The sequence below is a fragment of the Pangasianodon hypophthalmus genome, chromosome 20 (assembly GCF_027358585.1).
Source record: "Pangasianodon hypophthalmus isolate fPanHyp1 chromosome 20, fPanHyp1.pri, whole genome shotgun sequence".
NCBI classification, from domain to species: Eukaryota; Metazoa; Chordata; class Actinopteri; order Siluriformes; family Pangasiidae; genus Pangasianodon; species Pangasianodon hypophthalmus.
The window spans coordinates 17,785,355-17,810,289 of NC_069729.1; the positions used below are offsets into that span (position 1 = coordinate 17,785,355).

Here is a 24,935-nt window from a genome sequence, read left to right on the forward strand (position 1 = left end):
AATAAAGGTGTGAGGCTGGAACAAACAGCGATGATTAGTGATTGGTTGGTGGGAAACAGTAATGATCACTGATTGGTCGTTGGGAAACAGTGGTGATCAGTGATTGGTCATTGGGAAACAGTGGTGATCACTGATTGGTCATTGGGAAACAGTGGTGATCAGTGATTGGTCGTTGGGAAACAGTGGTGATCAGTGATTGGTCATTGGGAAACAGTGGTGATCAGTGATTGGTCATTGGGAAACAGTGGTGATCAGTGATTGGTCTCAAGTGCAACATTTAGGCAAACACATTAAATAAGAAATTACAAATCAGCAGCCATGATAAATGTAGTCTTAGCACATTTGAAACACACACACAACTACAGTTGTGATGCACATCTTCAAAAACCTACATTTTCCAGCCATACACTACAAATGCAGTAGATAGACATTAGGCTTAAAAACTGCTGACCCACTGAGGTAGGATTGGTTGTACAGCATAAAAGGCCATGTACATTATATTCATTTAAGACAATTAAATACATATGAAAATTTGAGACAAATGATTGTAACATTATGAAAAAGATAAAAGCTACAATCACTGGCTGTATGCTCTATGCTTTGCCCCTGCTTTTATTCTGGTAATAATGTGAATTCTGCTTCATAGATGTGTGTTTATTTCCCATGCCTGCTGTGGTATTAATGCTACTTAGTTTTGTGTAGTATCATTCTGTGATATTTGTTGTGCATGTTATTTGGTTGTTTGAGATTGTTATTAGAGTAGATTAGTGTGTTATTGGGTATTGGGTGCCTCCTGGTGCATTAAGGCAAACACACCAATCAGACCAGTTTATGCACGCCATCCCGAGAGGCTCCAGAACCATTAAATTCATGGTAAGACTTAGTGTCCAAATCCAGGCTTGCTTTGCAGAGACATGTCTGCGGAAATTTGAAGCACTGCAGGAAATGGACGATTAAAATGTTCATCTTATCCCAACCACCAGAAAACAAGGAAATGGAAAATAACTACAAATTCAGACCTGCCAATCCTGAAGAGAAATAATGAGGAGTCCTGGGAAGGAGAAGGAAAAAAGCAGTAAACAATAAAAAAAAAGAAAAAAAGGGAAAAATGCAGTAAACAGTAAAAAGCGCATTTTTGATGTCGTGCTTTTACAAACTGCTTTTCTAATGTCCCTTGCAGAAACTGTGAAATAGCTGACATTTTTCAGTGTAGATGTTTTTTTTTTTTTTTTCTCCCTACTCGTTCAGCCTTTTTTTTCTCTTTTGGCCGAAAACTGAAAGTTGGTATGTTCCTAATGAATATAGTTAACTGATGTTAAGTACGCTCACTCACACGGCATGGTTGTTAGCACCAGATAGGCTGGTTTGAGTATTTCATAAACTTGATTTCCTGGGATTTTCACACACAACTGCGTCTAGAGTTTACACAGAATAGTGCGAAAAACAAAAGCACCCAGTGTCTGACAGTTTAGAGGAACCGTGGTGAACAAAAAAGCATCTCCAAACACAAAACCTGTTGAATGTGGTCATTGCGTTTCACTCCTGTCAGCCCAGAACAGGGCTCTGAAGCTATAGTGGGTACAACTGGACAGCTGAAGATTAGAAAAATATTGTCCAGTGAGCAATGCTTTTCCACCCACAGAACATACTGTATATAGTACAAGTCTTATGTAAAGACATGCTGTAAAGCAAAGATGCAATGCAGGATGTGTCCTGTATCACCACAGCAAGCGATCAAAAATAATAAATGCTATGTTTAATGTGCAGATGATGGCACCTTTGCAAATTTTTGCAATATCCTTGCCAATAACATTTCATTCCAACAGAAATCAGGCGTTGTAAGAAGAAAAAAGATAATCTGTTTTTCATTTCCTCTGTCAGCACTTGAAGTCAAATTCACTACTTGGAACATCCTAAATACACATTTATTAGAATCAGGGACACATGAATGCTGAGTAAGACTGATGGACAATACAGTAACTGACAGCTGGGATATTATTGTGCAACTCTGACCCATTTAATTGTTAGCTTCTAGTTCTTTTGTTCTCATTCGGTAGCTGATAGCCAACCAAGTGCAACCCCCCACCCATTTTCTCTTTCTTTTTTTTTTTCTTTTTTTTTTTTTTTTTATCAGCACCACTGCTGAAGCCAGCGGAAATGAAAAGGTACGCAAATACAAAAGGGGGCTTTTATGAGGAGATAGATAAAAACACAAAAGGACCATCAGGCACATCCATGCAACGTGGCCTGGTTTAGCCTCGACCAAGCTTGCAAATCACACCTGAGACGGGGGGGAAAAGAGACACTCCTGAGACATTATGTGAGCAAAGCTGTGCCGGGCGATAGGCAAATATCTCCCGCAGTGGGGTTAATTGGCAGGAATATCTAGAAAGGTTTTTTTTTTTTTTTTTTTTTAAGGAGAAATGTCTTTCGCTATGAAAAAGTGAATTCTCACATAGCTGCTGTTGGAGTCTATTTGTCAGGCGAAACGCTGGCGAGGCAATACGGCTCCTCTGGATTTGTTGTCTCCAGTGACGGGTGGGTGGACGAGTGCTCTGTGACAAACTGCGATTCAGAAGCAGTGTACAATCATGAGCTTATGTTCAGCAAAGAAAACGGTCGCTCCTCACCTCATTGCTCCCAGATGCACACATTCCTGACTGAGTCAGCTCGCCTGTCTCTGCTCTCTCCGATTCACACTCTGCGTCTGTCCCTGGGGAGATATATTTTTTATGACATTTAGCTGGTGAAAAGCGCATAACTTATGCAAATTGAAAATAAAAGAAACGATCGAAACATCGCTAAAGTTGTTCAGAGCTTCCATCCCACCTACCTTCCACTTCACAGAGATATATGTAGCTTTTGAATGAGCTGTCGGAAATTTTGATGGGAGTCAAATCACAATAAAAGAACCATATAAATGGAGACAAAAGTTTAATGGAGCTTGCTGATCACTTGTAAGGGTGTGCTAGTAATAAAACCCAAACGTATGATAGCATCTGGTTGCCATTAGCTTGTAATAAAAAAAAAGAATAAAAAGTTCCAGCGTAACAAATCTGTGATCCTGTATACTGTAGTTATTCCTATTTCCCAGTGAGCCATACTGTAATTCTGTACCAACATGTGGGTGGAGTTTCCATGATTTTAGTGCCATTTCTGTCCCACTGATATTACTTTTACAACTATATGAACACTATATGGCCAAAAGTATGTGGATACCTGAGCATCACACCCATATGTGGTTCTTCCCCCAAACTGTTGCCACAAAGTTGGAAGCACACAATTATATAAAATGTCTTTGTTTGCTGTAGAATTACAGTTTCCCTTCACTGGAACTAAGAGGCTCAAACCTGTTCCAGCATTACAATGACCACGCCTTAACAAGGTTGGAGTGGAAGACCTCGAGTGGCCTACAGAGATCCCTGATCTCAACCCCACTGAACACCTTTGGGATGAACTGGAACACCAACTGCACCCCGTTCCTGACCTCACTCATGCTCATGGCTGAATGAGCACAAATCCCCACAGCCACACTCCAAAATCTAGTGGAAAGCCTTCTCAGAAGAGTGGAGGTTGATGTTCAAAAAGCACAAGTGTGATCATCAGGTGTCCACAAACTTTTGGCTGTGTAACATACAGTATATGTAAAATAAAGTCAAATTTGAACACTTTAATAAAACCCTTACAGCACTTAGAAAACATCATTCTGTCTGTCCTAGTCCACTATAACTACACTTTACCTTGAAATATAATCATTAAAATGCTTCAAGAATCATTATTTTTGCATTAATGTGTGAATATTGTGCTTGAGACATCCTTTTTTCCATTTATTTATAATAAATGTACAGTTATGTAACAAAGAAAAACTGTTGCGCATTCCAGATTTATCAGTAAAATGACAAGCTGTGTTTTTTCAAGACAAAAAAAGATTAATTATTAATAACATTTGTAATCATTACCATATTGCTGTGGAATAAGAGGAATAAAACACTTTAGGATGTACTATTATTAGAAAATAATCAACTTTGGAACGGTAACAGTAACTCTGCTTCATGTCAAGCCGCATCACATCACCCCATAGTTGATTATAATTCTGTAGCAGCACACCCCACATGTTATTCCTGGCTCAATTCCATCCATGGCCGAGATTTACTTACCAAGTTGCAGAGAATGTATTGGGTTCCAGTCAAACCAGCAAGTCATGCCAAATTAGTAGGTGTAACAAATCCAGAGAGGTGGATGAACTTTATTATATAAACATCTAAAAAAACAACCAAAAGGCATGAAAAGAACCAAGACCTAGCAAAACCAATCAAAATCAAGACAAGGCTACACCAGAAAAAACAAAACAGTGATACAAAGCTCCCAAGAAAACAAATGCCAAGAAACTAAGGTAAGAAAACATAAAACTTAGGGAAAGTAATCAGGGGAAATACAACTCAGGTGAGCACAAATACAGGAAATAAGCTAGACAACAAAAAGTAGTTCAAAAACATAAATGAGGTTGCCCTCTGGTGGTCTGGGGGAGATGGTAGATGTGACAGTAGGTTAGCCAATTCAATTAGCTAAGTCTATTAGTAGGTTAAAACACTCAGTCTAATCAAAGAATAATACAAATTAGAAATGAAGAATAAGTGTAGCTGCAGTTTAAATGGTTAATAATAACTGATTTCTTACCATCCCTCCATGATTTATTAGGATTGCAATGTAAACATAAGAGACACACAGCTTCCAGTTTGAACTGCTGTATGGTGGAGAATCTTGACAAGGTCTCATCCAGAGTTCTCCTCATTTTACGTGAGCTTCCTGATGTCTCAACTTCCCACTGATAGCTTTTTTTAAATCTCATAGCTGTTTATTCTGCTCTTACAGTGTCCAAATGTCTGGGTCCCTGGAGGACTAGCGGTTAGGCCACAGCGCTCTCACCACTGTGGACCGGGGTTGATTCCTGGCCAGGGAACCGACCCCAGCCACTGGGGGTTGTGTGCAACGAGTGCGCTCTCAGTACTGGTCCCAAGTTGTGTCAGGAAGAGCATCCGGTGTAAAATCAAATACGCGGACCAGTGACCCGCTGTGGCGACCCCTAACAGGAGCAACTGTTAAATAGACAAAAAAGTTGTCTATTGTCACTCGATTTATGCAATAAGATTATATTAGAGTGTACAAAGATTATATTCTTATTAATTAAAGAATAAAACATTGTACTTTTTACCAGTTTGTATGATGTGAAGTGAGAGTTATTCTTACCACCCTGCAGTTTATTAGTGTCTAATAAAATCACATCCTAAAGTAATTTATTCTTCTTCTACCATAGGAATTTGCCGACATTTATAATTTTTATCCATTTGTACTTACATTTAATGTAGTGGAATGTCTGTTAAACAAGTTAGTTTGTGTTGTCACATGCTATATAAGCAACATTGCATGATCAAGAGTGTGGTTATACTGAATATCGGCACAGCTGTGATTTGGCCGTAGGCATGAACCAGCAGGGTGAGTGTGTTAGTAAATCAGAGCCGTGCCAGTATTCAGTACAACCGCACTCTTGCTCATATGATATTGCTTAAATAACAAATAATAAAATAAAATAATAAAAAATAATACAGTTTAAAAAATCAATAATGTGATTTTATTAGAAAATAATGATTAAAATGGCATCCTTTCTTCCTTTCATCTTCATCTGATGGGCTCTCATATTTTAAGTCAGAAGTTTGTTTGCCATGTCCCCTGGTGATGTCTCTAAAAATATTGTAGTAATGGTTTCGAACTAGGAAGTGAAATTTTACGTAGCGAACACAGACAAACCGAGTGATACACACAGTGAAATGTCCCAGTGCGGTAATAGGAAATATAGGCACTCTTGGAACACATCAGATTAGTGGACCAGAACTAACTGTTGTATAAAACAGCTATACGTCAATGCTTTTTTTTTTATTTCTCTGTATTGAAGACTTTTTTCTGTAGCTGAAAAGAATGTTGCAGATTTACTGGAGGCTCCTTCCATAAATACTAAAAAACATCTCACAGAAAACTTCACCATATCAACAACTGGAAACTTTATAAATCGGTTTATGTGGCTCGTCACACACAAGTCCCTGTGACACGTTAGGTAATGTATATTGCTGTTTTAAAAATTAATCAACAACTAATCAGAATTGGGTTAAAAAGCACTGTGCTGTAATCTAACCTCCAGATTTTTTTAAAAGTTAATTTTGTCTTGTTTATTCATTCAATCATTGTAAATAAAAACAACAGACAAAAAAAATTTTTTACATGAGGTATAGGATTGAATGAAATATTTACACGTTTGAAAAATAATACATTTCAGCTTTAATATGTTTTTAAGTAAAATTTAACATAAACAATTTCATTAACCCAAACTCATTTTTTCTAGTGTACCTCATTATTTCTCCTACATCCTGGACAGTTGTTTGTGGGACATTAGACACGGATATCTACTGTCCTGCTACACATACGATTGAGTTGTTCACACTGTAGATAACATTTCTTTTTTTTTTCTTTTTTTCTGAAATGCTGACCTTTTCAGTGCTCGTTCTGGGTTTCCCCTTGTGAGCCATATCGTTTAATGCCTTCTACTTATCTTCGGCCTTTTACAGTGACTAGCACGTAATCGCAGAGATTTGCCTCTCTGAAGGGCAAGATAGGATGAGAAAATGCCAAACACCTAAAGCATCTAAATCTGACAGTTCAGCAGGAATGAGTCAGGGAGCAATCAACAATAACGTGGGAATTTTGGCCAGTTCTTGGGTCTGAGACCTGATGCTGCATTGGACATAAAATGCAAAGGAAGACACCAAATGCATGTGTGTTTATGAGTATAAAACCTAAGAGATATACAGGTTTCTAGAAACAAATTTGCTCAAATGTATTTATTTTAACAACAACAGATCCTGAAATCAAGAAATGCAGTTGTGCAAAAATATTAACATAACAGACACAAGTAGCCATAAACCGTAATTTACATCATCTTTAAGTAATTACTGCTTCTCTATAAGATATTAGTTATACATGAGAAATACAACTTCATACTAAATGCTGCTTTAATGAAAAATAAAATGTACCAGTACCAGGACTTCATGACACATCACTGTGCGTTATCAGTATTGCCTACAACATTACATTACAACAGCGTATAAATATGTCACATCTGGCTGCCCAAAATTGAAAGAGTGTAAATTTCCCATTGTTTTTTATTTATTTATTTATTTATTTTTTTAACCACTCTCACCTCTCCAGTGGACATGGAGCAGCTCAGTGCCGTTGAAGATATTGCACAGTTCTATTTGCATGGCTCAGTAGCATCTGTAATGAAAGTTACTGGGGAAGGAGCTTAGGGCGAAACCGCATGAGGAAATGCTGTTATAAAGCTACATCATAAATCCTAGCAAGAAAAGAAGAGAGAAAAGTAAAATGCTCTGCTTTCCCTTTTATTCCAAACTATACAGTATATTTATATTGGAAATTACGCCATAGTGATAGGTTAGTTTCAAATAAACAATTTTTGTATTATTGGCATCTTACATGACTTGTTACTAAAAGGCAGGACTATAAGGTGAGCCATAAAATGTATTCCATTACAATTCGCAGTCGTAATATCCATGGTTACACAGACCAGTTTTGGAACTATAGCTTTTTTTTGGAGCTATAAAATTTTACTGCTGTTGGACTCATATTCCATAATCACTGATATTATATGAAATGTACTATTATTCAATTTCTTTTCCTTTTCTGTAGTTGATGGGAAGCATGTGACTTTCTATTAAGTACTATTTTATTACTGTAGGTATAACAGTTTATGGACAGTTTAATAATGGACAATTAATAATAATGCTTTAATCAAATAGTCTATTGCTAATTACTGATATTTTTGTAATGTTAGCTATTTACAGATCTATAAGTGATGATGTCATGATAATGCCGTGATGATACTTGTTAAGTTGCATTTACTAATGAAGGAAATTACAAAATAATATAGGGATAAGTATAATTTTAGCATCATTTTAAAATTTAATTACCAGCTTATTGTATATGAATTATTTTGTAACAACTGAGAAACACGTAACCATAGTATTATGCTTAAAGTGCTGCCTTCGTAACTGTTTAATGTGTATGGGGAAAAGAACACTTTGGGGCATTCTATTATAGGACAGTAATTAACAACAAGGTGGGGTGATTAAGCGGGATTACTGTTACTTTTTACCCATTTATTGTTACTAATGTTGTAGAATGGTGGCCAAATAAGTTAGTTCTTGTTATACTTGTATTATAGCAGGTATCAACTGCCTTTTTTTTCTATCTGGATGTTACAAATAACACAAAAAAACCCACAGCTTGTCATGTTACTGAGAAATCATAAAGCACAAACTTCCCTGTACATGGCTGAAACCTTAGCCCTGCCACTGGAGACTCGAATTCATAAATGATAAATAAATGTTTTCATACAGAAATCTTCACCATATGAACGATTATACGCTTTCCTTTTTGTCTTTTTATTGTTGTTAACTTTACATTGTGGAGTGTCTTGGTAACGAAAAGTTACTATATCACTATAAATGATACCATATTAGAACTAGCACGTTAATTTAAACCTGTGATTTGAATTACAGCCAGCACTATAGTCAGAACTGGTGTTATAGAAAATCAATGAACACCTTCTGACCAATCAGATTTAAGATTTTATCCCACAATGCTGTGGTATAAGATTCTATATTACTACCATGAACAGATTAGAATATCAGTGATGTGTGTGGGGCAAATAAAATAAGCAGACATCACGCCTTCTGTCTAATTTGCTTCAGTTTAAATGTGCTTACATGTACAGTACACATTATTAATGTTCATTCCTATGTGGTAAACTTTAGCAGATTTTCATAAACCACCCAGCTGAAAGAGTCTATTGAACAGGATATTTTTTTAATTATAAGTGAACTTTCTTCTATAGTACTGTCTGTGTGACATATTTGAATTTGACTTCAGGGTCTTTATGCCTTTACTGCTGACCTGACAAGAAATGACACACACACAGAAAAGTTAGTTCACGTTCCAAGCAATGAGGGACTGAGAAATCTCTGAAAGACTCCATATAGACACGGAAACTCCTTTCAATTTGCCTGCTGCCCTTTTTGCTGATAGGATTTCATCAAATGCTGTGAAATAAAATAGACCCTTCAGTAGGGCTCCGGCATGGCAAATTCCAAAGAAAATGATCCACCAGGGATGACCTGACTGCAGGCCTTAAGGAAATATTGTGTATTTGAGCAGCACTGACCCACGGTGAAGCTGGAGTTGAATGCATTCACAGACACTAAAAGGATGCTCTGAGGTTCCCTGTAGAGAGGAGAAGCTGTCTAGATATCGAGTGTACACACAGTGTATCACTGAGTACTTAAGTCCCAGAGTAGCGGTATTGACCTGTGAAGACTTTATGCTTTTAATATTACAAGGCTTTCAAAGAAGCATCTTGGATCTTCAGGATACCAGACATTCCATCTCAAGAGGAGAAAGTACACAAGCAGTACATAGCGAAATATAGCACGTATCGTGGTCTCAAAATACTCTCACAGCCACTGCGATGATGTGTAGCTCAACTTGACCTCACATTTATTGGTGTAAACCAGTGTTATAGACTGTACAGTACATCTGTGTGGGTTTTTAAAATGTTGAAGTTTGTTTCATGATGTGCAGTTTTGTCTTTGAAAGTCAGCTCCTTATCTTTCTCTCAAACATTTTTTTTTTCACATATGCCATTATCCATTAATACTGTTTAAAAAAAGACCTGCGAGACATTTGGGGTATAAGGGACAGATAAATGAAAGGCACAGACTTAATGTGCTAACTCATATTTATATTGTATATTGCATGAAAAATTAGAAATGGAGAAGATTCCATTCGATTCCAGATTAGAAACTGTATTGGTTTTCGTTAGTGACGTGCAGAAAACGTACCACAATGAGCAACAATAGCATTGCTTTTTAATGAAAAACAAGCAGCAGGGGATTGCTTTTTTAAAGAATTAAACACTGACTTCATGTCAGAAGTAAATGTAAATCCGCATTGAATTGCATTTCACTTCCATCAGTGTGCTGCACACATGCTACTCTGAAATGCAATTACAGCCTGAAGCCTTACTCGTGTGCATGGCTGTAATCAGAGAAGGGCCTGAAAGTGTACCGTTTATGGCTTCTTATTGGCTAATTGTTTCTTCATTACTACTGCCTTGATTGTTGAACACAAAATCAAGCTTTTCAGAATTACTACAAACCTTATTGCAAGTGTGAATATCACTAAATATTTACAGCTGTCACTAATGAAAAGCAATACTGTTTGAGTATTTTATTTCAGTTTTTTTTTTTTTTTTTTTCACTGGTGTGATTGCAGTTCACTCTGGCATGGACTCTAAACCACAAAAAAAACAAAAACAAAACAAACCCAATAGATTTCCTCAACACAAAAGAAACTAAAACACATTGTTTCATGGAATGCCCGAGATTTTTACAGCTCACTCAATCTTTGCATCCTGAAGAAACCTGGGAATCACATTTTATACGGTGAGTGGCAGTTGCCAAACCATAAGGGAGCACTCAGTCAATTCTGCTGTACCCTCCGATGTACCTTCCCTAAGTCTTCTAAATCCCTTCCCTCCAGAGATGATGGCTGCAGACATGACCCTGTCCCTCCTGTGGCCGTCCTTCTCACAGGGTCGACCCCTGACCCACATGTCTGGATCGTCACTGAGTTCGTAGATAGAGCCATCCTCGAGGCTGTGTTCTAAAGACTCTAACGAAGAATCTGAGGACTCATCACATCGAGCGGTCAGTGGCCGTCCAGGTAAGCCCATGGTGGAGCGAACGCGGTATTGAAGAAGCACACTCCTCCGGATTCCCTTGCCTTCCCCGATTGAGGAGCTGCTACTCTGCTGCAGAGACTCCTGGGAGGAGGAGTCGGTTCGCTCCTCCCCTCCACAGGCCGAGTCGGGTGCTTCCACAACCGAATCTCGCTTCAGCAGATCTGGAGATAAAGTGCTGCTGATCGCCACGAGAAAGTCCACAGGACCACAATGGGCATTTAAAGAGGTCATCACTTTACCTGCAGCATATAATCATAAAGTTAGCAAAAGAAAATCTAGCTGTTTGATTTTCCAATTTTGGGGGGTTTCAATCATTGATGTTTGCAACAAGCTTACATAACCAAACCAGTGCTAGAAAAATGCACACATCTGAAATGCTTTATCCTGGTAAGGGTCATTGTGGAACTGAAGCTTATCCTGGGAAAACTAGGTGCAGGGCAAGAATACACCCTGAATGGGATGCCAGTCCATTGCTGTGCTGCACACACATTCACACACTCATTCACATGTAGAGGCAATTTAGCATAGCTAATCCAAATATCAGCATGTTTTCTGTGAAGTGGGAGGAAACTAAGGAACCAGGAGAAAACCCATGCAAAGCCAGGGAGAACAAGTGAAACTCCACATTGACAGTGGCACGAGGTCAGAATCAAACTGAAACTAGGCTAAAACCACACACGACCATACTAAATATGTCCCGACAGTACTCCAGCATAGAGTACTATAGCTATTGCTGTTTTTACCTAAAAATTTGTACAGTTGCTTGTGGTTTTAGACATAGACCAGTTGTTGTGGTAACCAGAAAGACTTGGCTGTGGCACCACCTGGGCTCATGATGTTCATAACAATTCAAATTTCATACAAATTGAGTTAATGTTCACTTTGCCTTAACCCTATCTTTCATGTAAATTCATAAGTTTTGGCTAAACATTTAGATAGCTAGCTAAAAATTCTTGACAAATACTCTATACTTCATGTTGGGCTATATTTTGGACTATATCAGATTGCTCTCTGTTTTTTCCTATGAATAGTCCTATGAATTTTTTTCACCGCCCCTAGATGCTTCGACTATTGCATCATGTCGTATGGGCTGTCTAATGCCCCGTCTGTCATCCAGGTGTTAATTAATGACATCTTGCGCAATGTGCTGGGAAGGTTCGTCACTGCAAATATTTTTTTTTTTCTGAATTTATTTTCAGGCATTTCTATTTCTATGGTAGTACTACACTCATTCTCAAAATTTACATAAAGACATTGGGATAGTAAAGAAAATTTCCCCAAAATATCTTCTCCACAAACAAGGGCCGCCTACATACCTGTTATTTTAGGGATGCCTTCCAGCTTGGGTACAGGCAGAGTGATGATGATGCCCTGGGCTGTGCCCACCCACAACAAGCCCTGGCAAATCAACAGACTGGTGACCCTCACATTCTTCTGACCTGAAGAAAAAAAAATTCAACACAGTTGATGAAAGAAAAACTGATGGCTTCATCTTGCGCAAGACAGCCTTGTGGATTCACACCACAGCAGGATGTTTTCTGTCTTTTCAGAAAGTTATTTTTTTTCTCGAGTAAAAAAATTGATTGAGAACAAAAAGGTGATTTTTTGTGTCTTTAAACTGACACTATAGCCAATACAACCAGCACTGGTACTTTATACAGGTAGGAAAAGTTTCTCTCAGCTCCATACTTTCAGTCAGTAGGCAGGTGGGTGGATAAATAGATCGATGTTCATATACTTTTAATAATTAACATTTATCCTTTAATGTTAGGCTTATACTGTAGTATATTTTTAAAGTCAACCAACGTATACTTGAAATAGTTCCAATTTAGCACAGTGTTGTTGAATTCTTGATTCTGACTAATCTTCTATAACAGCAGCTTTGATGATAGTTTCATCCCCATTGCACCTCAGGGGTTTGATGATGTAATCATTTTTTATAATAACTAATTACACAGGGACTTGTACTGTGGATGCTCTAAATAATCAAAGCCTAACAACAAACAGATCAAAAATGTTATTTAATAAATAAAAACATATCATTGGTATGGTGATGTTTTCTGTAGGAGACCATTTGTGTAACATTTATGGAAGGAGTCTCCAGTGTCAGTGCTTTGTATCAGTCAGCAGGTTTTGTACCACTGGAAAGTATTCAGGACAGAAGACCGTAGGTTTCAATTTCTTGATGATATGATACATGAAGCATGACAAGGGAACAGTTGTTTCTTAGACAATCAACAACATTAAATGCAACTATAAATATATAAAACATGTTGTTCTTTACTAAATATAAAAAAAATGTAATTGTTGCAAATTGGCATAAGAGGAATAAATCACTTTGGGACATGCTGTTATAGGAAAATAACTTTTGGGTGGTATCAGTAACTGCTTCACACGGGCCTAGATCACACCACCCAAATGTTGATCATTTTCCTAAAAAGCAGGTACCCGAGTGTTTCATTCTGACTTGCAGCACTTTAAGTTTTAAGTGTTATCTTACTAAAGGTAGCCATTCAATCCAGTGAATAGTGAAAAACCTTCAAATTAAAGCAAAAGAAGAAAATACAAATATACTTTAAAAAGTTCTTTCTAAGAATTTTCTAAGAATTCATGTGACTACTAGGAATCCTGTCTAACAAATGTCAGCTGCCCTGGTTGTACTATGTGCAACATGTACTATTTATACAATCTTTGTGTATTCAAGTGTAAGCACAGTGCTTTATTTTTCAATTACTAACAAAGGAATACTCTGGGTTTTAGAAGACCATAATATCAAGTAGAACTGCGTACTTGAAAAAGTCGTCCCTGCATAAGCAAGCTCTCAATCTGGAAACTTTACCCATTTCTGAAAATAATTTTAAAAAATCTTTATGATATCTTGTTAAAACCTTGATTTATTTTACTGAAAGAAAACAGCTACTAAAGCTCTTAGTGAAGGAGATACTCATATAGTGAAAAGCTATTTAAAGTCCCACTTGGGTAGAAACTTCGGTAACCACTGCAGATGTTGTGCTAATAATTAATTCATCAACCATCGTAGACTAAGGAGGACCTCATGGGACCTGAAGGCCATTGATCTGTAATAACCATGAGTCTTTTTCGTCTCCTGGCTCACATATTCAAAGAGAATTAAGATGTTCCCCAGCCTCAAAGTCTCAGGGGACAGAAGAAACAACAGAAGTTCATTTTAACTCTAGCATTGGTGGACTATGATCATTCCTTTACTCATGCCCTGCATATTTCAACACAAGTAAGAAGACAAGACATTCTGACCAAGAAACTAGCCTCGTCTCCTCCAAATGTCTTATTAAATCCAGCAGAAACTTTGATCCAGAAAGTTCTCGCATTTTTTTTTTGCCATCTTACAGCATTCTGAGATTTCTTTTGTTCTTTGTTTTTCCAGAATGCTGATGGGGAAAGGCAGAGGCAGAAGACCTGCTGATACTTATACTCTCTGGCTAGTTGCCAAAGTCTGATTTACTCCCTTGCCTTTTTTTCCCTTCACAGTCTATGTGATTATCATTGTCTGTGACAAGCCGAGAACCATGTTTCTGCTGCCTAAAATTGGACACAGCCAGCAAGCAAAAGTAAACAGCATTAGAATGTCTGAATGGAGAGTTGTGCCTTGGTGAGATGTGATGTTTTATACAGGGTGTATGAAGGCTGCATTTACACTGTCAACTTATTCTGATTTTTTTTGTCCAATATGGACCACATTGAAATAAGATTCTGAATCCAAAACATCTGAGATCTGGTCATTAGACTCACATCTTAAGGCCATATCAAAATGTTCTGTTAATTCTGAAGTGCTCATCATTGTTCTGCAATGCTATGCTAGGCAAAATCATCATTTAGTGCTCAAATGACACATGAATCACGGATGCTAGTCAGTGCAGTCCAGGTGAAATAAATTGGGGGCAACTAGGGATACACTGATACCGCTACTGGTATGAGGTATCAATCCAGTACTATGCTTACGTACTCATAGTCTTAAAAAAATGCTCTGACACCAACATCCGATACCAGCTGCAACTCTGTGACATAAGCCTGGTGCACATTGTTGCGCTAATGAACAGACAACATGAAGTGACAACAATCTGGACATTTTTCACGATTAATGATGGTAAAGCAAAGCAGACTGCAAACTGTGTTCTATGAAAAATATCAAGAGGACAAGCTACAGCATCTTCCTACAATACAAGTAACCTGATAAAACATCTTAAACATAAAACTTTACGTACTTTATACAGCTGTACAAGAATGTACAAGAATGCTTTTTCAACATGAAATAAAACCTGACTGCACCCATATTCAATCCAAGGCTACTCATTTTGGTAACCGTATCAGTATCGATATTGACAAGTACAAAAATATATATGTATATGGACATTTCTCATGCAAAGGTAGCGTAAAGATAGAGTGGATCCAAGCTCCAGCACCTTAAAGACAAAAGACAATATGCAAAGACACAAACAGCACAATGACTCCAGTGGAAAGAATATTATCACTCGGCCTCCAATTAAACCAGATCTCAAGCCGATCGAGCATCTGTGGGATGTGCTGGCCAATCAATCAGAACTTAAAGGATCTGCTGCTAACTTCTTGGTGTCAGATACCACAGCACACCTTCGGAGGTCTTTTGGAGTCCATGCTTCGATGGGTTAGAGCTGTTTTGGTGGCACAAGGGGGACCTATGCAATATTAGGCAGGAGGTCTTTTAATGTTGTGACTAATCGGTGTATATTGGTAATCCTGTGAGATAAACCCACTTCCTGTCCACCCGAAGTACCTGACAGCTCTTTGGAAGATTCGACAATAACAATGGTGTCCAGGGATGGACTGAAGATGGAGATGGATGACGGCAGGTTTTTAGCTTTGGTCTGGTCTAAGCTAACTTACATGTTTAGCTGGATTTAAATTGGAATTTCGAATGTATTAAATATAATGATAGTAACAACTTCCACACAGAAACTACCAAATCTGTTCTTTATTTTACGTTGCCCGGGCCGATTTCTAGTGAATATATTTTAGTTGCTGTAATGCTAGCAAACATTTGCATTGGGCTAACTGGCATTATCTACTTTTGCAAATCTTCACTGTAGCCTATAAACAACAATGTATGAGTAGGCTAGAATTTACCAAAGTCATATATGGAGCAACATATATCATAACCTCAGTATTATAAAGGTTTTATCTTGGTTGAAAATGAGTTAACCACATAAGTGGGAATCAGATATGGGTCAGGTCTTGCAAGTAGGTCTTTGCCAAAATGTCAGAATTGTGTATCAAGAAGCACAAAGTAAAAGCAGCCAAAGTGTCAGTGTGCCACACGTATGTTAGGACTACAAACTGTGCCTCTCTACAGCTCCACTTACATAATCAGTGTTCAAACAAGCTTCTACCACTGAAAGTGAAGTGTGTAAAACCACAATGGGTGGGCTGGTAAATATTTTATGTATCAGTAAACATAGAACACAGCAAGAAAGGCTGTTTGTGGCATCTGGGGGAAAAAAGAATTAAAGATGAATACAAGGCATAAAGAAAGGATGAATGAACAAAAAAAACAATTGGGCACAGTGCAAAGGAAAGAAGACACACACACACACATACACATAGATGCAAGGGGGCAAAACTGGCATATTACCAATGTGCCAGGGCTGCTGGAGTTAAGACAAGAAGGTTTCCATAGCAACCTTGGGAATGGAGAGCTTTGTCTCCAGTATTGTGCCTTCCTTCCTTCATGTCTTTTCCTTTTCATTAATTCCTGCCACTAACCCCATGACTCCATCGATGCATTCTGGAGTCTTAAGATAGCTACTTATTCATTGACCATCCTCAGAGAGTCATCCGGCAGAATGCAAACAGTCAAAAACACTGTCATGCAGAGGACTGAATCACTGTTCATAGGTTTTGTACAATAGAGCCAGGGGATAAAATTGTCTATTTCAGACCATAGTCTTCCTGATAACTCTTTTAATAAAGGTTTTGTGCGTGGACAAGACCTGAAGATTCTTATTTGTAGTGGTACTGAGATCCTGCTCTCAAACAGCTCTATTCAGTAGTTATAGCAGATGAATCTTTAAAGTTAAATGCAAATCAAGTTGACATCATTGACCTTCACTGACCTTCTGAGTATTTTACTGTTCTGGAGATCTATGGCTCAACCATCTGCTGGAGCCCAGTTAGAGAATGGATTTTTTTTTTTTTTCTTTTCTCAAAAACCAAAAAATACAACCATTAAATTTAGTCAGAGTAACTTCTATTCTAAACAGAAAACCATTTTGTTATCATTTGAAGGTCTTAAGTGCCTGGTTCTGCCCACTTAATTGCCCACTGAATGGCACTCTCTGTATTTAATATCTTTTTCCCTGGTTTCCGAGACTATAATAAGCCTCTCTGCTTGTATTTTTAACTGTTTTTCCCCTTTTTCTATGACAGTTTTATGGGAAAATCTTAATAATTTTTAAAACCAACTGGCTTTAGCTGTATAGCATGGATAACAACATTAAATCTAAACCTTTCCTAAATACAAGCAGGAATTATACTCACTGGATAACCCAAAGAAACATATTTTCTACTTGTTTTGTTTTATTATGTTCTTTGAATCATTAGTCACAAATGTGACTAGTAAGCACCTACACAGTCAAAAAGTGCATCACTTGATGAAATAAACCCGATTATATCTTTAAATCATATAGCAACTTATTATATTTCCCATGAAGAATGTAATTACCTTCTATGGCCACTGATTTAGAAAAAATTATAACGACAACACCCTTGGTATTTTCTATTTTCCAGATGAATCTGGAAAATATTAATCAAGAAAGTATGCACTTAATTATGCACCCAAGAACAAACCTTTCAATTTCATTTTTCCTTTGAATTATCATTGGTCACAATTGTGACTAGTGAGCACCAACAGTACCTTCATCGTAAACCAAAGAAAAGAAAATATAAAATAAGAATTCATCTCATATACTGTAATTTTATCTTTTTATATAACAATATTTTGAATCCTAGAGCAAATATAATCATTGACTTAGGAAATAAAAAAATAACCATTACATTTTCCAGATAAATTGACAATATCTTGGAAAATATCTTGAAAATATCACATAACCAAACATTGCCAAGCAGGAAATTAAAAAAAAAAAAAAAAAAAAAAAGCTGGCATTTTACATCCACTGATGTTGATAGACATCCATTTTCTCATAACGTTAAGTGCTCACAGTTGCTTCATATCATCTGTTGTAAGAGAATAAAATAACAGAAGCTAAATGTTTATGGCTAGACTGCATGGACTCAGTTTCCTGTGTTGGTGTGTCTTGAATAGCAGTCAAATATGTATCTTGGGTTACTTTTCTTCTGACAAACCCAACTATTTACCATTACTCTCTTGAGATACAACAATGGACATACCTTTTTGGACCAAGTTGTTGCTCACTTAGCATAAAAGCATTCACATAGTATTCTGAATAGCTGTAGCCCCATTTTTCCTTTTTCTGTCTGTTCGCAAATACATCCGAGTGCTTTTCATGAGTGTTTTTAACTTTCCAAAGTACCTACATCTCCCTCTGAGGGAAAATTTCACCAATATCCAACCTTATTCATTTCTACAGCAACCAGCCAGTAACAGACTGTATTGAGATAAACGGATTTGAAGAGAGGTTGTCCAACATGCAAATTGGCATTTTTGGGGGTAATAATATTGCTACAATAAGCAACTGTCCTAGAACCATCATCCTGTAAGCTATTTTATCAGCCAATTGATGCAAACAGTGTACACTACATTAAGAAAATTAACTGATGTATTGTTTCTCAGTACTACTTTGCTGCTGATTAGCAAAATGAAAAAGCAATGAAACACAATGAAGTAAATAGAAAAATAGAAAAATAATCAGAGAAGGGGTGGTGCAGTGCGGCCTGATGCAAAGCAAAGTCACTGCTACATCCCTGAAGTTGATTATTTTCCTATAACAGCATGTTCTGAAGTGATTTTCTTCCTCTTATACCACATCACACTTTACGAATCTTAGATATTTCTAGACTGTCCATCATCAAGACATTGGAAGGAGCAGAAGTACACATTTCAGTGCCTTTTTGAATAAAATGGATGCTTCGTCTTGTGGTTTTCAGTAGGTCCTCATCTGAGGAAGAAGATTGCTGAGAATCACACCGTGTAATGGAAGACATTTATCTGAGATGTTCAGAATAAATTGCTGACAATCGCAGGCTGTTACACTATTAAAGCCTTTTTGACTTTGCTTAAAATGAAATGCTTGTATGACTCGCCTCAGTCTTTCGCCCGTACGCCAAAAGAAACAACTTTGTTATCAGAAATAAGATGCTCCAGCTGACAAGAAAAGTGTATAACTTCTTAAACTGTTTTACGCCCCAGTGTTGCTGAATTCACTACTCTGATTGATCAGAAGGTGTTGATTAATTTTCTAGTACAGCACAGGTTTATATTACTGTACTCATTCTAATATGCTATCATTTCTATAGTAACAACTCATTCACAGAGACTTGAATGTGAGGAGGATGGAGGAATTTGTGCTTTTCAGTCTCTCTGCAAATTGATGTGGTATTCATGGAATAAAACACGTCAAAGCATCAAAGACATGCTGTGATTGGAAAATGTTCAACTTCAGGGTGGTAACAGTAACTCCACTTTGTGTTAGACTATCACATATTTGACTATTTTCCCATAATGGTACACCACTGAGTATTTTATTCCTTACTTAGCTATAAAACTTATATATAATTCATTCTGTTTTGTTATAATTCCTTTGTTGTGATGCATAAAAGAAAATTTCTAATTTTAGAACATTTATAGTGCAGGAAAAGCTGTAAGGTCATAACATATGAGCTCTGGGATTGATGATTGTATAGTCTCCAGTCGTCTCTTACATTTTTATGAGTGTAATAAAATAAACAGAGCAAAAAAAATCTATTCTGAGGCTGAACAGCAGTAGTTGCAGTATGCTTTTAACTTGGGTTATTATAATTATGTACTCTACTCACTTGAACTGTGGAATGAAGAGCGGGTGGAGATGTTGATCTCTTGTAGGTGTTCCAGGGTTTCCGTGTGGAACAAGCGAATGCAGGAACCCTCAGAAAATGCCATCCACACCCCTCCACCGGCTCGTACCATCTGAGTGACGCTCACCATTGGATCCTGGTGGACCTCAAACCTCTGAGAAATGAGGGAATAAAAATAAAGAAAAAGATAAGTGGCAGCTCATGGTGATATTAGAGGGAGGCTAAAATTGAATGTCAATCAATAGGAAATTATTTACTTTGAGTAAAAGTCTCATCAGTGATGTAATAGGAATGGTGTGGGGAAAACCATTACACATACAAATTTAAAGACACACTGGCAGCTGCATTAGTGATTGTAAAATTTTGTTAAGTATGCAATGCTCAACTAAGTTCATGCCACGATTCTTCTGAATACCAAACACGGTAAACAGAAACTTGTAACCGTTTCATTCAAACCAGAAATCACCAAATATATGATTTGTTCTTTTGTGTAATTTGTACTTTGATTGGACAAAATGTGTTTAGTCTCTTTACTTTTAGTTTCTCCACATGACTGTCACTGATAGACTTCATAAATCTACAGTCTGGGCTAGAAAGAAATCAGCCCCAGCCTTGCTTCTTCATACAATTCTGTGATTTTTCTTATAACCGCTAGTTGCTTGGTACCAACAAAGTCTAAATTATTATTTTTCCCATTATTACCTTCAGTTCTGCTGATAGTTCTGATAGTAGTGATAAAAACATTTTACATTTAAGTGTCTAAATTGAGCTTTAATAAACATTGTAGACTGTAATTAACCTCTTATACAGTATTTGTTCCTTAATATGAAGTGTTAATGAAGAAAATATACTTTACTATCAAAAATTCTGAGAAAATATCACATTAATATTGAGTCCCCCATTAATTCACTTTTAGCCAGCAGTTAGTTGAGTCACTACACAAACCCTAAACACTAATGGGTTATAAGTAGGCCAGAGAGGCCTGGAGACCAAAAAGAATCAACAAACTGACATAATTAGGACATAGTACGTTATAGAGCTCAGTGAAGCATAGTAAGAACACTGTAATCTCTCTCCCACTCCCTGTCCTTCTCTCTCTTTCTCTCCCCTACCTTCTCATTTGTTACCTGGAAAAGACAGCAAACACAACAATGGTCTATAATGGCATCTGTTCCTTAAAAAAAATGTATCTACTGCCGTTCCCTCCACACACATACACACACACCCCACTCCCCACTGTTGTTTACTCTCTCCTGCTGAACCCAAGAGCAAGGATTTGTTCGTACACATGGAGTAGAAAAATCCTCCTCTGACAGCAGGCGCTCAGATGCCCAAGCCTGCATTTGGCAGCATTAAGTCTGAAGACTGAACACACAGACATAAATGAGGTGCTATGTGGAGTGACCGAGGGCTTGTTTTCATGAACCACGTTCCTGGTATAAGTGGCACTACAACATATTATTGCTTGAAGCCCCATGAGGCCAGTCTCAGATGTACCACGGGTCATTTTCGCCTTATTGTAGACTCTCTGCAAAACTATAGACTCCTAATGATCCCGCAAGCCACGCTGGTTCCAATTTAAGGACATTTAACTTCTGTTCTTCTCCATAGTGCACTGTTTACCACTAAATAACAGAGCTGAAAGTTTCCACAAAGTACAAAGTTGCTGAAATGATTTATGGCTTTAGATACAGATGTGGTCACAGGAATGGAAATGAACCTACCAAGAGGACAATAGAGTATTGACATTTTTTTGTAAAAGCCTCACACTCAGCTAGCTGTAACAATGGATATAAAAAAGTCTACACACCCTTGTTAAAATGGTAGGTTTTTGCGAAGTAAAAAAATGAAACTAAGATAAATCACATCAGATCTTTTCCCACCTTTAATGTAAAATTGCAAACTATTCAAATAAAGTGAAAAACAATCAGAATCTTTTTAAGGAAAAAAGAAAAATAAACTTACAATAACCTAGTTGCATAAGTGTGCACACCCCTAAACTAATACTTGAATTAGTGTTGAAGCAGCTTTTGATTTTAATGCCATCCACACCCCTCCACCGGCTCGTACCATCTGAGTGACGCTCACCATTGGATACTGGTGGACCTCAAACCTCTGAGAAATGAGGGAATAAAAATAAAGAAAAAGATAAGTGGCAGCTCATGGTGATATGGTGATAAACTAATACTTTGTTGAAGCAGCTTTTGATTTTATTACACCACTCAGTATTTTTGGCTAAGCGTCTATCAGCATGGCACATCTTGACTTGGCAATATTTTCCCACTCTTTCTTGCAAAAACATTCTAGATCTGTCAAATTTTAAGAGGATCTCCTGTGCACTGCCCGCTTAAGTTCACTCCACAGATTTTTAGTTGGATTCAGGTCCGGGCTCTGACTCGGCCATTCAAAAACATTGATCATCTTTTGGTTCTGCCGTTCCTTCGTTGATTTGGATGTATGCTTTGGGTCATTGTCATACTGAAAGTTGAAATTCCTTTTCAACTTCAGCTTACTAGCAGACGCCTGAATGTTTAGCACTAAAATCTAATTGGTATTTGTAGCTATTCATGATTCCCTCCATCTTGATAAAAGCCCCAATGCTGGCTGAAAAAACACAACCTTAAAGCATGATGCTACCATGACCATGCTTCACCGTGAGTATGGTGGTCTTTTGGTGATATGCCATTTTTTGTGCCAAACATACATTTTGGAATTATGGAATGATTATACCTTTTGGAATTGGTCTCATCAGACCATAACACATGTTGCCACATGGTTTGGGGTGACTCAGTTGGGCTTGGATGTTTTTTGTGAGCAAGGGCTTCCGTCTAGCCACCCTACCCCATAGTCCTGACATGTGAAGAATATGACAGATTGTTGTCACATGCAGAGAGGTCTCTAGGCAGGTAATTTTTATCTTGCCTTTTTGTAAATTTTGGAGGGATGTCCTGTGTTTGGTGATGTCACTGTAGTACTCCATTTTCTCCACTTGTTGATGATGAGTTTAATGATGTTCCATGGTACATCTAATATATTGGAAATTCTTTTGTACCCCTCTCCTGATCAATATCTTTCAACAAATAAGATACTGTGTCATTTAAAGGAGTAGATGAGGATGCAATGGCAGGTACAAAGTGCAGTTTATTAGAAAACCAGGCAGACAATCCAAAGGGTAATGCAGAATTGTAGATCAAAAAACTAAGCAAAAGGTCAGGCGATGAACAAACAGGCTGAAGTAGGCAAGGCAAGAAATCACAAAACACTGGGCAGAAACTGGGTCAAACACAGGAGAATCAAACACGATATATAAGGCTTGGTAACTGGTTTGTTCTGCCGCTGGATTCCAGGTGAGGTGCTTGGGATTTGCTCATAGTAATCTTCATCTTTACTATACTCACCAGTTTCCTTTCCTTCCAGCAAGTGGTTGAACACATGACAAAACTTCTCAAGGAATTGTGCCTAGGATGATGTGCTTTTGCTTCCTTGTTCCCAAACAGCTGAGGTCCGTCGTAGCGCTTTGCCCGTGAGCAGGTTTATGAAATGTGCTATTTTTTTTCTGATTCAGACAGTCGTGCATAACTGGTGAAATATAAAGAACAGTGTAGCAGAAATCCCCGATACTGAGAGGGGTACCTGAATATATCTCCGGCATAGGCATCAGTGGACAGGTAGGTGACGTATTAGCTGCAGCAGCCTGGCAAAGGTGGGTAACCTGAGCTGTGAGCTCAACAAGCTGCCGGTGATGGCCTCCCATAAACTGCCCTTGAGCTTGGATGGCTTGCTGCCAATCCAGATGTGCTGCTGCACCCATGGTGACGCAAAGTATTCTGTCACATAAAGGAGTAGATACGGATGCAATGGCAGGAACAACGTGCAGTTTATTAGAAAACCAGGCAGACAATCCAAAGGGTAATACAGGAACTGGCGAAAGGTCAGGCGATGAACAAACAGGCTAAACTAGGCAAGGCAAAAATCACAAAACACTGGGCAGAAACTGGGTCAAAAACTGGAGAATCGAACACGATAATATAAGGCTTGGTAACGACAGAACACTAGGAACCTGAGCATATACTTCGCAAAGAGTATACTGACTGAAAGTCATTTTGTAGTGTGCATGTGAGTGTGAGCCTGATTGAACCCAGGTGTGCTGTGTTAAAAGCTGGGTGACTGCAAGCAGGGAAGCTTGTTTGTGTTCTGGGGATTGGAGTCCTTAATGGCCATATTTGTAGGCCGCTGTGCTTGCTGGGAAGTTGAGTTCATGAAAGACTGTGACGCGACATACTGTACATGCTTTGAAAGCTCTTTGCGGACCATGGCTTCAGCAGTCAGATGAAACCAAGAAGATGTCAAGAAAATCCTAGAGAAAAAACAGCTGATCTTTATTTGGGGTTAATCAGAATAATTTTATTGATGACAGGTGTATGTAAACGGCTGTGCACACTTATGCAACCAGGTAATTGTAACTTTTTGATTTTTCCTATTTTTCCCTAAATTGTTCTGCCACAATTTATCTTATCTTACTTTACAAAAATCTGTCATTTTAACAGGGGTGTGCAGACTTTTTAATATCCAATGTACATGTGATTTACATATGGCTGGTAGCCATTTCTACTATATATAATTCTGAAAACTACTTCTTAAACTGAAATACATTTCTCTTTTGCATTTTAACATAATTTAATTTTAATTCTTTTAATTATTAAATAAATGTTTTAAGATTGTGTTCACTGTCATCTGTTCAGAGTGTGTAATGACTCTTCTTTGTTTTGATGATGATGGATGGAATTGCTAACCAACACCTTAATCAAATGTTAATTCACTGTCTCCTCATACAACATGATCGTAGGTAGGCAGCCAAGACAAGCTATAAAGTAACCTAAATAATAACATTTCCATAGTGTTTTGGTAAAATATATTTGTTAGTCTTTATTTGTAAGTAAAGATGTCCAAATATATTGGCATTTTGGCCAAACCCCAATTTTTCATAATTTTCTGAATTTAGCCAGTTATGTTTTCTCAGAGTGTC

At 37.7% G+C, this 24,935-nt stretch overlaps 1 protein-coding gene across 4 annotated transcripts in view; it reads right to left on the reverse strand.

The window, feature by feature from the left end:
* Positions 1-6,363: 6,363 nt before the first annotated feature.
* The window catches only part of arhgef10la (Rho guanine nucleotide exchange factor (GEF) 10-like a), a 151,820-nt gene continuing 133,248 nt past the window's right edge, over positions 6,364-24,935 (reverse strand). For 2 of the 4 annotated variants that reach the window (XM_053242448.1, XM_026932983.3), the window contains 3 exons: positions 19,892-20,063; positions 12,184-12,306; positions 6,370-11,106 (listed from right to left, as the gene is read on the reverse strand). In XM_053242448.1, the coding sequence (XP_053098423.1) occupies positions 10,562-11,106; positions 12,184-12,306; positions 19,892-20,063 (840 nt within the window). In that variant the 3' untranslated portion in view covers positions 6,370-10,561. Of the gene's footprint in view, positions 11,107-12,183; positions 12,307-19,891; positions 20,064-24,935 lie in introns of all 4 variants that reach the window. The other 2 variants (XM_034314471.2, XM_034314470.2) reach the window with 2 other exon arrangements.